Source organism: Hypanus sabinus, chromosome 2, assembly GCF_030144855.1.
Source record: "Hypanus sabinus isolate sHypSab1 chromosome 2, sHypSab1.hap1, whole genome shotgun sequence".
Lineage (NCBI taxonomy): Eukaryota > Metazoa > Chordata > Chondrichthyes > Myliobatiformes > Dasyatidae > Hypanus > Hypanus sabinus.
The window spans coordinates 136,225,871-136,241,177 of NC_082707.1; the positions used below are offsets into that span (position 1 = coordinate 136,225,871).

Genomic DNA, 15,307 nt, shown 5'->3' on the forward strand with positions numbered 1-15,307 from the left:
CTTTTTTTACACCTCACCCAAAAGACGGCATCTCTGAAAATACAGTACCTTCTTTATGGAACACAACTTATTTCTCAAAGGTGGGACTCAATAAACTCAGTTGCAGCTAACACTGAATTTAACAGTTTTCCTTGATGTGTACCATGTTATATCTGCCATGTGGATCCTCCGATGCATCTATTTTAGAGTAAAGGCTGGTGCAGGATGAGTTCTTATTTGGCAGCTTCTCATTTATATCAAGAGGCTGGAATAACAATTCCCCAACACATTTATGCACGTACAAACCGGTCTTCACACTCAATCTATAAGCATTCTTATGGCCCGGATGGCCATTTCTCAGGACATACACTCCATGGATTATCAAACTCAGACAACACAATATTTTCTACATTTGCATCATTTTTTTGAATCCTGCTCTTGAGTTCCATTGTCATTTTATCAATGCAGTGCTTCCAAGATTGTAGTTTGATGCATGTTTATATTTGAACTCTAACTGCTTAGGCCTGCTCTTTAGGAATAATCTTCCAAAATTTTATTTTATTATCTCTCACTGCTGGAACAAGTTGCCCAAAGAGGTGCAATAGTGAAACCACAAGCTTCATAAACTATGGTTCCCATTGGATAAAATATCCTGCCAATCTACAATATCTCTCAATTTGAAGTAGCGAATAAGAGAGAGAGAGAGAGAGAGAGAGAGAGAGAGACTTAATAGCAGGTTGGGAGTGGTTTGAAAGGAAGAAGCCTCACTGACAGTGAGTGTTTTTGAGCCAATAAAAGGAAGGGACATGTAAGTGGGTGACATTTGTTGGAGCGGGCCAGGTCTAGAGTGGGAAACTTTGGCTCAACAGGTTTGGACAAGCACAAGTGTAAGTTCTAAGTAAGTTTCTAATAAGATTATTTAAGATTTTAAGATTTAAAATTTCTCCTCTTTCTTTGTCTATTAGTACATAGCTGGTGCACTAAGAATGGATCCAGGGTGAGTGTTCTTCGTGTGAGCTGGGGAGCTCTAGCAGACCTCCAGTCTCCCTGATAACTACATCTGCATGAAGTGCATTGAGCCACAACTCCTTAGAGACCACGTTAAGGAAATAGGACTGTGTTGCGAGCTCCATTCAAATTCTACGGTATACTACTAATTTCTACAATTTTCTCAGCATTCTCTGTTCAAGTAGCTGATAGTCACATTGGATATGATAGACTGACCCTTCTGAACATCGGAAAGATGGCATTTACCCACTATGTGCCACCTTTTCCTACACTGGGATCCCCTGTTTGCACGATCCATGGGGGGGACACATCTCTTACACCACCATTACCTTGGAAGAAGCAACAGAGGCGAGGGAGAAGAGCCAGCATCCTGGTGAGGTTGAGGCGGCATGCTAATTGGCTGCTGCTCCCTGGTATATTCCTGGCTAACGTTCAGTCCCTGGACAACAAGCTGTGCGAACAGTGGGAAAGAAAGGAATGCAATGTTTTGTGCTTTGTGGAGACCTGGCTGACAGAGGAGATTCTAGATCAGGCCAGCGAGCCCTCTGGGTTCTCTCTGTTCCTGGCAGACAGGCCGAAAAACCTCTCTGGGAGCTGTGTACGTTCCGCCGCAGGATGATACTGACCTGGCTCTCAAGGAACTGTACTAGACCATCAACACGCTGGAGACTGCACACCCAGAGGCTGCCTTCATTATCACCGGTGACTTTAATTGAGTGCCGCTGATGAAAGTCTCTCCGAAGTTTTATCGGAACATCCAGGTGAAAACTCATGGAGATAAGATTCTTGACCACTGTTACATTCCCTTACACAACACTTACAAAGCTCTCCTTCGTCCTGCTTTTGGAAAATCAGATCACTCTTTGATCCTGCTTTTGCCAACATACAGGCAGAAGCTGAAACAAGAGGCAGCCATAGTTAAAACCGTCCACTGTTGGTCTGACCAATCGACCTCCATGATGCGAGACTGCTTCAATGACATCAACTGGAATGTCTCCGAGTTGACGGCTGGAGTCACGTGCTTCATCCGGAAGTGCATTGACGATGTTGTCCCCCAGAAGTTGGTCAGGGTCTTCTCGAACCAGAAACCCTGGATCAATAGTTCCGTGCAAGCAGCACATAATGCGCGACATCAAGCTTCCATTGCTGGCAATCAACTACAGCTCAAGAAAAGCAGCTATGACCTGCACAAAGCTATCAAGGCTGCGAAACAACAATATAGGGACAAGATTGCGTCAAGATTCACAATGAATAGCACAAGTGACTTGTGGCGAGGGCTGCATACCGTCGCAGACTTCAAAGCCAAACATCGTGGTGGTGCTGCCAACATCGTGGCCTCTCTCCCAGATGAGCTCAATTGCTTTTAATCTAGGTTAGATGTCACTGACTCTGAGCCTCCGATGAAAGCCACCACTACAACCTGCAACCTGTCATCTCTGAGGCACGCAGATGTTTCCCATGTGTGGACAGTCACAAGACTGCGGGACTGGATGACATCCCAGGGCGAGTACGCAGGATGTGCACAGTACAACTGGCAGGTGTGTTTACAGACATTTTTAATCTCTCCCTCTACCAGTGCAGAGTGCCCTCCTGCTTCAAATTGTCCACTATTGTCCTTGTACCAAAAAAGACCAAGGTAACATGCCTGAACGATTGGCATCCTGTCACAGTCACCTCAATAATAAGCAAATGCTTTGAGAAGGTGGTCATAGATTACGTCTGCAGCATGCTACCACCCACACTGGACCCCCTACAATTCGCCTACTGACACAACTGATTGACAGATGACGCAAAAGCCACTGCTCTATATACCATCCTTACACATCTGGAGAAGAGGGATGCTTATGTGAGAATGCTGTTCTTTGACTACAGTTCAGCATTCAACACCATAGTTCCCTCCAGGCTCAACAAGAAGCTCAGAGACCTCGGCCTTAACCCTGCCTTGTGCAGCTGGATCCTGGACTTGCTGTCAGATCACCAGCAGGTGGTAAGAGTGGGTTCCCTCACCTCCACCCCTCTGACTCTCAACACAGGAGCCCCTCAGGGCTGCATTCTGAGTCCTCTCCTTTATTCCCTGTATACCCATGACTGTGTCGCCACCCACAGCTCTAATCTGCTAATTAAATTTGCCGACGACACTACATTGACTGGCCTTATCTCAAACAATAATAGGGAAGAAGTCATCTCTCTGACAGTGGTGTCAAGTAAACAACCTCTCCCTCAATATCGCAAAAACAAAGGAGCTGGTTGTGGATTACAGGAGGGATGGAGACAGGCTAACCCCTATTGACATCAATGGATCTGGGGTTGAGAGGGTTAACAGCTTTAAGTTCCTCGGCATCCCCATCACCGAGGACCTCATGTGGTCTGTGCATACCAGCTGTGTGGTGAAAAAGGCACAACAACGCCTGTTTCACCTCAGACAGTTGAAGTTTGGTATGGACCCCCAAATCCTAAGAACTTTCTACAGGGGCACAATTGAGAGCATCCTGACTGGTTGCATCACTGTACTTCCCTTAGTCGCAGGACTCTGCAGAGAGTGGTGCGGACAGCCCAGCACATCTGTAGTTGTGAACTTCCCAAGATTCAGGACATTTACAAATACAGCTGTGTAAGAAGGGCCCATAGAATCATTGGGAAACCTGAGTCACCCCAACCACAAACTGTTCCAGCTGCTACTATCTGGGAAACAGTACCGCAGCATAAAAACCAGGACCAACAGGCTCTGGGACAACTTCCTCCACCAGGCCATCAGACTGATTAACTGAGTGTATTTTATGTTACATTGACTGTTCTATTTATTAGAAATTATTATAACTGAACATTGCATATTTAGACAGAGACACAATGCAAAGATTTTTACTCCCCACTTATGTGAAGGATGTAAGAAATAAAGTCAATTCAATTCAATTCAATGCAACTCATATGGGATCCTGATGAAGGGTCTTGGCCTGAAACATCAACTGCTTACTCTTTTCCATAGATGCTGCCTGGCCTGCTGAGTTCTTCCAGCATTTTGTGTGTGATTAGTCAGGGATTGAAAGGTTATGGGGAGAAGGCAGAAAAATGGGATTGAGAGAGATAATAAAACAACCATGATGGAATGGTGAAGCATATTTGATGTGCCAAATGGCCAAATTCTGCTCCTAGGTCTTAAAGTCTAATTTATTTCATAAGTTCTCCAGCAACCATTTCGCCTTTTCTCTAATATCATGGAATATGATATTTGGAGTACTGCATACTGTTTTGATCAGCACACTTCAGTAAGATGTGGTAGCAACTGAGCGCAGAAGAAATTCACCAGGATATTGCCTGGAATGAGGGCTACAAGTTATAAGGAGAAATTGAATAGGCTAAATTGAGTCTCACTGAAACAAAGCAAGCTGATCTTATGGAGATTGGTAAAATTATGAGGGGCATAGATAGGATTAATATTCAGAGTCTTTTTTCTCTGGGCAGAGGAAATTAGAATGAGAGGGCACAGGTTTAATGTGAGATGACAGAAATTTAAAGAAAACATAAAAGGTGCTAAATATCTGGAACAAGTTGGCTAAGGAGGTGCCATAGTGAAACTACAAGCTTAAGATTGGATAAAATATCCTGTCAATCACACATGTGGAGACTGTGCTACTCTAACATCTTGGGACCAGTTTTATATTCAGTTTATATTATTATTCCCTATCTGCATTTTTATTGGAAAAATGTTTTGCTGATCTCAGAGATCATTTTCTGTCAGTTCAATTTTCTTTTAGGTTTTTTTTTACTGCTGTCATCATTATATTAAAAGTCTTGACCCATCACCAACTCAATAGTTGATGCACTTGTGTCTTTATTTGTTCATATTAAAATAAAACTTTATGAAATAATGAATGAATAAAAATTGCTGTCAATAGGTTTAAACTAAAATATTTGTTTAATGTTCCCTTTCGAGTAATTGAATACTACTTATTAATAGGAATCCGTGTCAAGTTGCTAGGTTTTGCCAACACTACAAATTCAACATACATTATCTATTGGGAAGTCAGAAATTTCTTTAGCAACCCCTTGTAATATAACATACCTTAGCAAAAAACTTTATCTCTTGCTCGTGAGATTTGTCTGCTTTACCACTACTGACAATGGCCTCTGTCAATACAAAAATAAATGGTTCAGTCACAGCAAGGTATTAATCTGAAATTAAACAATTACAGTCAAATAAATCAGATTCAGACAACTTCTGAAATGTATAAAGTGGAGCTCCAACTCCAATAATAAAATAAATGACATCTGTTAGTTCAAAAGGCTATGTTTCCAACAAACAAGCAATTTGTGAATCTATCAAAGCGAGTAAGTCTTCTTTTAAGAATCAGATCAAATGCTTCAAAAAGGTTTTTTTTTAAATAGCAGTTGAGTTTCTCAGTTCCTGTTTTGGCATTATGTATACTAGCTACATCTACAAATGAAATGTTAAGTGAAAGGGAGGTTGAGTTTGCTCCTGTGGATCACTTCAAAGTGGATTATGCCTAAAGAATACCCACTGCCTGGGTACAATTGTTCCACTCAGAACATACTGTAATCCTGCCCTGGAAAAAAATCTAGATATCAAATCTTTCTTACAGAATAAACAGGACTGATTTTCTTACTCAAACATTGATATTTTTAAATGTGCTAATTTTTCCTGCAAACTGTAACTTAATTGGTGTAAAATTAATTATGGCATAGAATTTGGATCTGGATCCTTTGGTTGATAGAGGAAGATGGAGAAAAATCCAGCATGGTGGTGGCTGGTGGGGGGGGGGGGCAGCTTTCCAAACATTAATCATGCAATACAGTAATCACACATCATTTGATATCAAAGTATAGACTTAGCAATTCAACTTCAACAATATTTCACAAACTCAGTGTTTCGAAATAAACACACAAGCCAGCATGCAGAAATTGGTTTACAGGCACAGTTTCCAAGTAAAGATGGGGGTGGGGGAGAGAATACAATCTTAACCCACGTTCTCACAGGAAAACATAGGTGAACAATTGAAATCTGCCCGAGCTGCCTGATTCCCAATGTAACCTACTGTCACAACAAATGGTAAGCAGATCTTTCTTTATGTACAAGTCTGACCCTCTCTCAGCATCAAGATCAGACTACACTTTTAAATTTAATTGCCAGAGAAAATCTGGTGTTTCAATTTCCTCTTAAGAAATTAAGAGGGCTGATTTTTCTCAATAATAATTAATTTGCCTTTCTAAAAATACAATCAGTTTGTGGATTTAGGGACAGGAATATTCCTCTGGATCCATGATGAAGACTTAAAACTCCTTTGCAACAGCTGAGAAGTTGGCCAATGTGGTTTAAGTATGGGCCTTGTATGATCACCAGGAGACCCAGACCTGCATACCATTACATACACAGTATTGACCCGGAGTTGTAAATCAGTTCTATAAACTGGTATAAATCCTTGAGTATTAATAATTTAAGAATGAGTATTTCTGTTGTGGTCTGTAACAATAAAGACAAAGAAGCAGTAACTGTTTGAATGTGAGTGAGAAGGAAGAATCACGTACCTAAATGTGCTATAAATTCCTGAGCTGTGTCGACACATTTTAACACCCTTACCAGGAATTTATAAGCAAATCGTTTCTCAAAAGAAGAAGAATCCAATTCCATATCTTTCAAGCCTCTGAAAATATATCATAATGATTAAAGTGTTGTGACATACAATGTTTAATACTGATAACTTCAACAATGCATTATTACTGTTCAACACCACACTAATTCTATACATAACACAAAGCTTCTCACAATGGCTTAGCAATTTCTGTGTCATCCTGCATCATGATTCGAGACTGTAATAATGAGGACTTCAGAAGTAGGAGCAGAAATCAGCCACGTATATGATTCAATAAAATCCTAAGATCTGAACTTGACCTCAGATCCACATTCCTCATAGCAGTTGAATTCTTTATAGACCAAAAATCAATTGCAGTCTTGAATATAGTTGATGATTCAGCTACTACAGCTCTCAATGGTGGAGAATTCCAAATATTCACAAATCTTGGAAAATAAACTTGCATCCCATGTCTAAATTCAGTATCTCAGAGCTGTAATTTAATTCTAGAAACCAATTTAAGTCTTTGTGAATTTCTAACTTTCAAATTGAACACTTTTGTTGTAGATCTTTAAATGTGCTATGAATTCCTGAGTGAATCCAACGTCTCAGTATCCGTCAATCACCCTCAGGGCTTTTTGTATTTCATTAAGATTACCGCTTATTATTTTAAATTCAAATGCATATCCATACAAATTGCTCAAAAATGTTTCCTCACAAGACAATTCTTCTGTACCAGGAATCAACCTGTTGAACAGTCTCTAAACTGCCTCTAATACAAATATATTACTCTTTAAGTCAGGAGACTAAATCTCTACACAATAATCCAGTTATAATGAGGCTTTCTCACTTTCATGCTCAATATCCAATGAAATAAAAGGCAAACATTCTACTTTCTTTCCTAATTACTTTACTTGTACCTACTTCCTAACTTTTTGAGTGTCATGTGTGAGCATACTATTCTCCCACTTGCTAAGTTGCATCAAGCTCATCCATTACCTAGATACTGCATAGCCATTCACTTGGAGGAACTTGAACAGCTCATGAGCCTTATCACGATCACGGGCCTTCTCCTTGGCAGTCAAGGTATCATAAGGCATAAGAGAGATTTGGCTGCCTCCACCTAGTTCAGGTTAGAAACAGGTTAGTTAATGACAAAGTTCAAAGTAAGTTTATTATCAAAGTACATATATGTCACCATATGCAACCGAGATTCATTTTCTTGTGGGCATACTCAAATAATCCATAATAAAATAATAATCATAATAGAATCAATGAGAGATTGTATCAGCTTGGGCATTCAACCAGTATACAAAAGACAACAAACTGTTCAAATACAAAAGAAAAAAAAAGCAATAAGTATCAAGAACATGAGATGAAGAGTCCTTGAGAGTGAATCCAGCAGTTGTGGGAATAGTTCAAAGATGGGGCAAGCGAAGTTATCTACACTGGTTCAAGGGCCTGTTGGTTGGGGCAGGTAACAACTGTTTCTGAACCTGGTGGTGTGAGTGCTGAGGCTCCTGTACCTTCTTCCTGATGGCTGAAGTGAGAAGAGGTGATTGGTGGCAGAGGTTCTTGATGATGGATGCTGCTTTTCAGTGACAACATTTCATGCAGATGTGCTCAGTGGAGTGGAAGGTCATATCCAATACTTCTTGTAGGATTTTCGTTCAAGGGGATTGGTGCTTCCTTACGAGACCACAATGCAACCAGACAATATACTCTTCACCACATATCTATAGAAGTTTGTCAAAGTTTTAGATGTCATTCTGAATCTTCACAAACTCCCAAGGATGAAGAGGCACCGCTGTGCTTTCTTCGTAATTGCACTTAAATGCTGGGCCCAAGATAGGTCCTGCAAAATAATAACACTGAGGAATTTAAAGTGTTGACCCTCTTCATCTCTGATCCCCCGATGAGGACTGGCTCATGGACCTCTGGTTTCCTCCTCCTGAAGTCAATAATCAGCTCCTTGGTCTTGCTGGTTGTTGTTATGGCACCACTCGGCCAGATTTTCTATCTCGCTTCTATGTGCTGATTTGGTGTATTAATCATGACTTGTTTATCAGAAAGCAAGCAATGCAACCTTCTTCCTGACAAATTACAATGAAATTACAGTCAGAAAGCAAAGCCAAAGGGCTTTCAAAGTACGTTCATTACATAGCACCTTCCACAATTCCGAGATGTCGTAACAAGCTTTACAATAAGGTATTTTGCAGGGTAGTCCTATTCTGGCAGTGAAAATGGAGTAGCCACGGATAGCAATAAATTATATGATCAAAAGGGAGTTGTGGGATCTTCAGTGTCTGCCAGAGAGGTTGAAAGTTACACTTGAATGATGATACCTCCAACAACACTGAAGTCAAACATGTTGTGAAACTTGGGAGTTGTGAAATACTTGAGATATCTCAGTTAAATTTTCTGTGTTTCTGGGTAATTTTTGATACTCCCAATAAATCCCATAACCAACCTATTTCAGCTTGCTGCAGCAAGGAACTTCACATCGAGAACTTTCAGAAGTAAGTTTTTATTACACATATTTGGTCCAAAGGATGACGATGATTATGCAAGGTGTTTTCGTAATAAACTCACATGTACAACCAAACATTTCAGATATTGAAAAACAAATGCAGTTTGGTCACCACTCACAAATACGTGGCTAGAGAGTTAGACTTTAGATTCCTTAAATGTTTTGGGTAGAATGTCGTTCACTGTCACTAACATGAGAAACACAAAGTAGGAACACCTGCACAGTGGGTTCTGCTTCCATTTAAGTCAAGGGCAAAAAAAAACATTGAACATAGAGTTTTAATTACAGTCATAATTGCACATTTTAGGCATGGATGACTGAAGGCAAATTTCTACATCCCATCCTAACCCTCCCTACCTCCACCACTGTCTTTATTACACTAGAAGAATCAATACATATAATGAACAATACAGTTCAAAAACAATTGTTGCAAGCTCATCTTGCTGAAACATAAATTGTGTCTCTCTTCACAGATGCTATCTGACCTGTTGTTTTTAAAATTTTATGTTGTTACTTTACATTTCCAGCATCTTCAAATAATTGTCTTGCAAAATTCACAGACTCACCTTTGCTTTCTAATTCAGTTTTCCTTTTCTTGGCCCAGATATTATAATAGTTTTCGGCTATGAGCTCTGCCATTGCCTGGGTAAGAAACCAACAGCAACATAAGGTTCTCATTGCTTTACTTATTAATGCTGATGTAGGTACATACTGACAATTTGCAATTCTCTTTATCACATGTGGTTGAAGTGACACAACATTTTAAAAAGTGATAAATTAAAGCTACCACCAAAAGTATGCTCTACAGTTCATTGCTTGCTTATGAAGTAGCAACATGAATAAAACTTACATGCACATCAGACATCATTTAACTGTGGAGAAATGGCAGAAAGATCCAGGGTGTTCTTACTATTATTTACCTAGCTCAATGTTACAATTAGAGTGCAAATCTGTACAGCTTCTGTGCTCTGATACTTGACTCAGCACGATTCATCAGAAGAGATTAAGTTATATGTTTGTATTCTTGGCGGGGAGGGGTGATTTAAAAAAAGTCAAGTGTTCATATATGTTGAAGCCATTTCCAGTGTACTTAAGTTGTGTTTTTTTACATTTCTCGATATTTAAAATGCTTGATTAATATTGAAATATCTTTGAATATCAGAAGCAACAAGTGTTTTGACAACTGTAGAAAGAATTCTGGCTTAGTGAAAAGACAACATTCTTTCATCAGCTTGCTATGGACCCCGGGTGATGGGATATAAGAATGCAGATACCTCAACTACACACAATACGTTTACCAGGAGCTAAGGTTGTATTTTGACATTTAGTTCTTCTTGGGCGAACAACATGAGGACAGGGCAACCTATTATTGTGGGTATGTGTGTAAACACAGGGAGCTGTAGGCCTGCAGTGAGCATGAGGCAGGGAAGAGAGGAATCGAGTCTGTGGGAATTATAGCGATGAACGTGATAAGAGTGTCTTTGGTGAGTACTGGGGTGATCTGAGGTGAGGTTGGAGATCATAAGCAAGGGGTGAGTGGGGCACTCTATGTACTGAAGACAAGTTTTTTTTTGAGGGGGGAGAAGAATATGCCAGTGGTTAGTATGAGGTGGGAGAGATATGCACAATGTAAGTGGGAAGCCTGGGGTGACCATATTTTGGATATGTGGGGAAGGGTCTGTCATGATGACAAGGGTAGCTAATGTCAAGCTCATGCATGTGGAGGGGGGAGGGTTCTTGTTGAGCATTTGGATGGGTGGTTATCACCGAGTATGAGGAGCAAAACGTGGGCCAATGTGCTTGTTGAGTAGGCAGGGCAGGTTTGGTCTGTGGAGAACAGTACACTGTAAATCCTATATCATGAACAAGAGGAAGTAATAATGAGATTTGTCAGATTTATTTTGGCACCAATAACAATTAAGTCCCTGTATCTTAATTTAGTTTTGACTTCTATATTCCCTCCTTTCTCTACATCTTAAAACCTGTTCATCTCTATTACTCCCCATTTTTAGGTGAAAGGCTGTTGACATTAAATATTACATTTGTTTAGTGAGCACAAGTAAGTCTTCACCAAAGAATTATGCAAGGAATTGGCAGAACATTAAACCTGCTCTTATTTGCAACAATGCTATTGCATCTTTTGCATCATCCACCAAAGTAGAAGGCTTAGTTTACCTTCTCAGTCAAGGAACAGATTCTCCTGCAGAGCAGCCCTCCCCATCTAGTGCAATGGACAGTCAGCTTGGCCTGCGCTCAATTCTCCAGCTTTCTGCATTACTTATATATCAATGATCTGGATGACAGAATTGACGTCTTTCTTTATGGATGATACAAAGATAGGTGGAGGGGCAGGTAGTGTTGAGGAAGCAGGAAGTCTGCAGAGGACTAAGACAGCACTTCAGTAAAAGAAATACAGGCATAGACCTTTCTCTAATGGGGAAAGAATTGAGAAATTGGAGGTGCAAAGGGATTTGGGAATCCTAGTGCGAGATCCCCTACAGCTGAACTTGAGGGTTGAGTCAGTGGTAAGGTAGGCAAATGTATTGTTAGTATTCATTTCAAGAGGACAAGAATATAAAAAACAAAGATGTAATGCTGGGGCTTTTTAAAGTATTGGTCAGACCACATTTGGAGTATTGTGAGTATCTTTAGGCCCCATATCTAAGGAAGGACGTGCTGGTATTGGAGAGGATTCCAAGGAGGTTTATGAGACTGATCCCAGGGATGAAAGAGTTAACATGTAAGGAGTATTTAATGGCTCTGGGCCTGTACTAACTGGAGATCAGAAGAATGTGGGGGCACTTCATTACTACCCACCAATTGCTGAAAAGCTTAGACAGAGTGGACATGGAGTGATGTTTCCATTAGTGAGAGAATTTTGGATCAGAGGGCACAGCCTCAGAATAAAAGGACATCCCTTTAGAACAGAGATGAGATAGTGAATATTTGGAATTGATTGCCACAGATGGCTGTAGAGGCCAAGTCACTGCGTATATTTAAAGCAGAAGTTAATGGGGTCTTGATTAATAAAGGTGTCAAAGGTTAAGGGGAGAAGGCAGGAGAACGGGGTTGAAAGGGGAAAATAAATCAGCCATGATCAAATGACAGAGCAGACTAGATGGGGTGAATGGCCCAATTCTACTCTTGTGTCTTATATGTTAAAAGATGACTTATATGAAAGGCTCTGATAGAGTGGATGTGGACAGGATGTTTCCTATTGTGAGAGTGCCTAAGACCAGGGAACACAGCCTCAGAATAGAGGGGCGTCCTTTTAGAACAGAGATGAGCCAAAATTTCTTTAGCCAGAGAGTAATAAATCTGTGGAATTTGTTGCCACAGGCAGCTGTGGAGGCCAAGTCTTTATGTATATTTAAGGCAGAGGTTGATAGATTCTTGACTGGTCAGGGCATGAAGGGATACAGGAAGAAGGCTAGAGATTGGGACTGAGAGGAAAAATAGATCAGACATGAAGAAATGGTAGAGCAGACTTGATGGGCCAAATATCCTAATTCTGCTGTATTTTATGGTTTTATGTTAAAAGTTAATTTACATGTCTAAAAGATGAGTGGATATTTTAAAAAGATGAGATGAATGATAATCATCTCACTGATCAAGGAATTAAGGACAATTAAAAGTCTGGACAATGGGGTTGACCTTAATCTTTACCATACTGAGGTGAGAATGTATACAGCACCCTGAATCCATTTAGACATTAGCATGGACTGACCCACTTTCAGATTAGATTAGATTAGATTCAACTTTATTGTCATTCTGTGGAGTACAGATACAAAGCTAAGTGAAATGCAGTTAGCATCTAACCAGAAATGCAAAGACTAGTGTTATTTACAAAATAACTGTGAATAAAAAGTAAGCACACAAATATAAAAGTACTGAGACAGTCTAATATGGGTGCAATACTGCTTAGCGCTGTGATGTGAGGTTCAGCAGGGTCACAGCCTCAAGGAAGAAACTCTTCCTCTGCCTGCTGGTGTGGGAGCAGAGGCTCCTGTAGCACCTACTGGATGGGAGGAGAGTAAAAATTCCATGGTTAGGGTGAGATGCATCCTTGATAATGCTTTTCGCTCTGCCCAGGGAGAGTTTATAGTAGATGTTCTCAATGGTGGGCCATTGGGTGCCGATAATCAGCTGGACAGTTTTCACCACATGCTGAAGTGCTTTGCGGTCGGACACGGGACAATTGCCATACCACACTGAGATGCAGTTGGTGAATTTGATCTCAATGGTACAGCGGTAAAGGTCTGTCAGTATCCTGGGACAGAGGTGAGCTTTCTTGATGTTCTGCAGGAAATAAAGGCACTGTTGCGCCTTTTTGATCAGGATGGAGGAGTTCAGGGACCAGATGAGATCCTCGGAAATGTGGACACCAAGAAATTTGGAGCTTGATATGCTGGAATTTCAATGCTGGAAATTGAACTAAACAGCAGAATAATAAACTTCACCCTTGACTCTCTCAGAGACTAAAGATTGTTGATGAAACAGCTGGAGATGTGTGAATACGATGACCAGATAACTTATCTCCAAGATACAAAATTATTTGTACATCAGGAATGACTTTGATCACTTTGGTATTTTCCTTGCTAAATGGAGCTCAGTTTGTTAAAACTTGCCACTTTTGAAAGGGGAAGTTACATGTTTTTGGGCATTGAGTTCTTATGCCCATTTCTAAAATCAAGTTTGGTCTTCAGCCAGAAAGGTTGAACAAAACCTCAGAATCAGATTTATTACCACCGGCATGTGATGTGAAATTTGTTAACTTAGCAGCAGCAGTTCAATGCAATACATAATCTAAAAGAGAAAAAGCATAATAAAAAAATTAAAAATAATAAATAAACGTGCAGAATAATAACAGTATACATATATTGAATAGATTTTAAAAACTGTGCAAAAAAACAGAAATACTGTATAGTAAAAAGAAGGAGGTAGTGTCCAAGGATTCACTGTCCATTCAGGAATTGGATGGCAGAGGGGAAGAAGCTGTTGCTGAATCGCTGAGTGTGTGCCTTCAGGCTTCTGTACCTCCTACTTGATGGTAACAGTGAGAAAAAGGCATGCCCTGAGTGCTAGATATCCTTAATAATGGACGCTGCCTTTCTGAGACACAGCTCCCTGAAGCTGTCCTGGGTACTTTGTAGGCTAGTACCCAAGATGGGGCTGACTAGATTTATATCCTTCTGCAGCTTCTTTTAGTCCTGTGCAGTCACCCCCGCTCCCCCGATAGCGGATAGTGAGATGCAGTCTGTCAGAATATTCTCTTGTGGTACACCTATAGAAGTTTTTGAGTATATTTGTTGACATGTCAAATCTCTTCAAACTTCTAATGAAGTATAGCCACTGTATTGTCTTCTTTATAACTACATTGATATGTTGGGACCAGATTAGATCCTCAGAGATCTTGACATCTAGGAATTTGAAGCCGCTGACTCTCTCCACTTCTGATCCCTCTATGAGGATTGATATGTGTTCCTTTGTCTTACCCTTCCTGAAGTCCTCACTCAACTCATTCGTCTCACTGACATTTGAGTGCCAGGTTGTTGCTGTGACACCACTCCACTAGTTGGCATATGTCACTCCTGTACACCCTCTCATCACCACCTGAGATTCTACCAACAATGGTTGTATCATCAGCAAACTTACAGATGGTATTTGAGCTATGCCTAGCCACACAGTCACGGGTATAGAGAGAGTAGAGCAGTGGGCTAAGCACACACCCCTGAGGTGCACCAGTGTTGATTGTCAGCAAGGAGCAGATATTATCACCCAACTGCACAGATTGTGGTCTTCAGGTTAGGAAGTCAAGGATCCAATTGCAGGGGGAGGTACAGAGGCCTGGACTGAAAACTGTTAAGTAAGTAACAAATGACATTATCAGTGTCAACTTCTCCCATCCTTTTCCTGATAAGTGAAGAGATTAATACAGTGGTAAATAAAGGTTTGGATATATTACGATTATTGTGAAGACCATACACTGAACAACATCCTACACAGTTAGGTAAACACATCAATATTGGAATAGTTTAGTTGGGGAGAGTTAGTTTTGGTGTGCTTCTGCATGTCACATGGAAGAGCAGTAGACCAAAGCAAACTAAATTAATCAATATTAATACCCATTTCAGGTTGCCTTTACATAGTGAAACTGTCTCTTCTGAATCATATCAATTATTCAGCAGAAATCCTAATAAGCCAT

The 15,307-nt window shown here is 40.4% G+C and overlaps 1 protein-coding gene across 1 annotated transcript in view; it reads right to left on the reverse strand.

Moving 5' to 3' along the window:
* The window catches only part of ryr3 (ryanodine receptor 3), a 375,337-nt gene that overhangs the window by 123,458 nt on the left and 236,572 nt on the right, over positions 1 to 15,307 (reverse strand). The window contains 4 exon segments of the mRNA XM_059955616.1: positions 5,048 to 5,112; positions 6,529 to 6,644; positions 7,572 to 7,695; positions 9,669 to 9,744. Coding sequence (XP_059811599.1) covers positions 5,048 to 5,112; positions 6,529 to 6,644; positions 7,572 to 7,695; positions 9,669 to 9,744 — 381 coding nt within the window.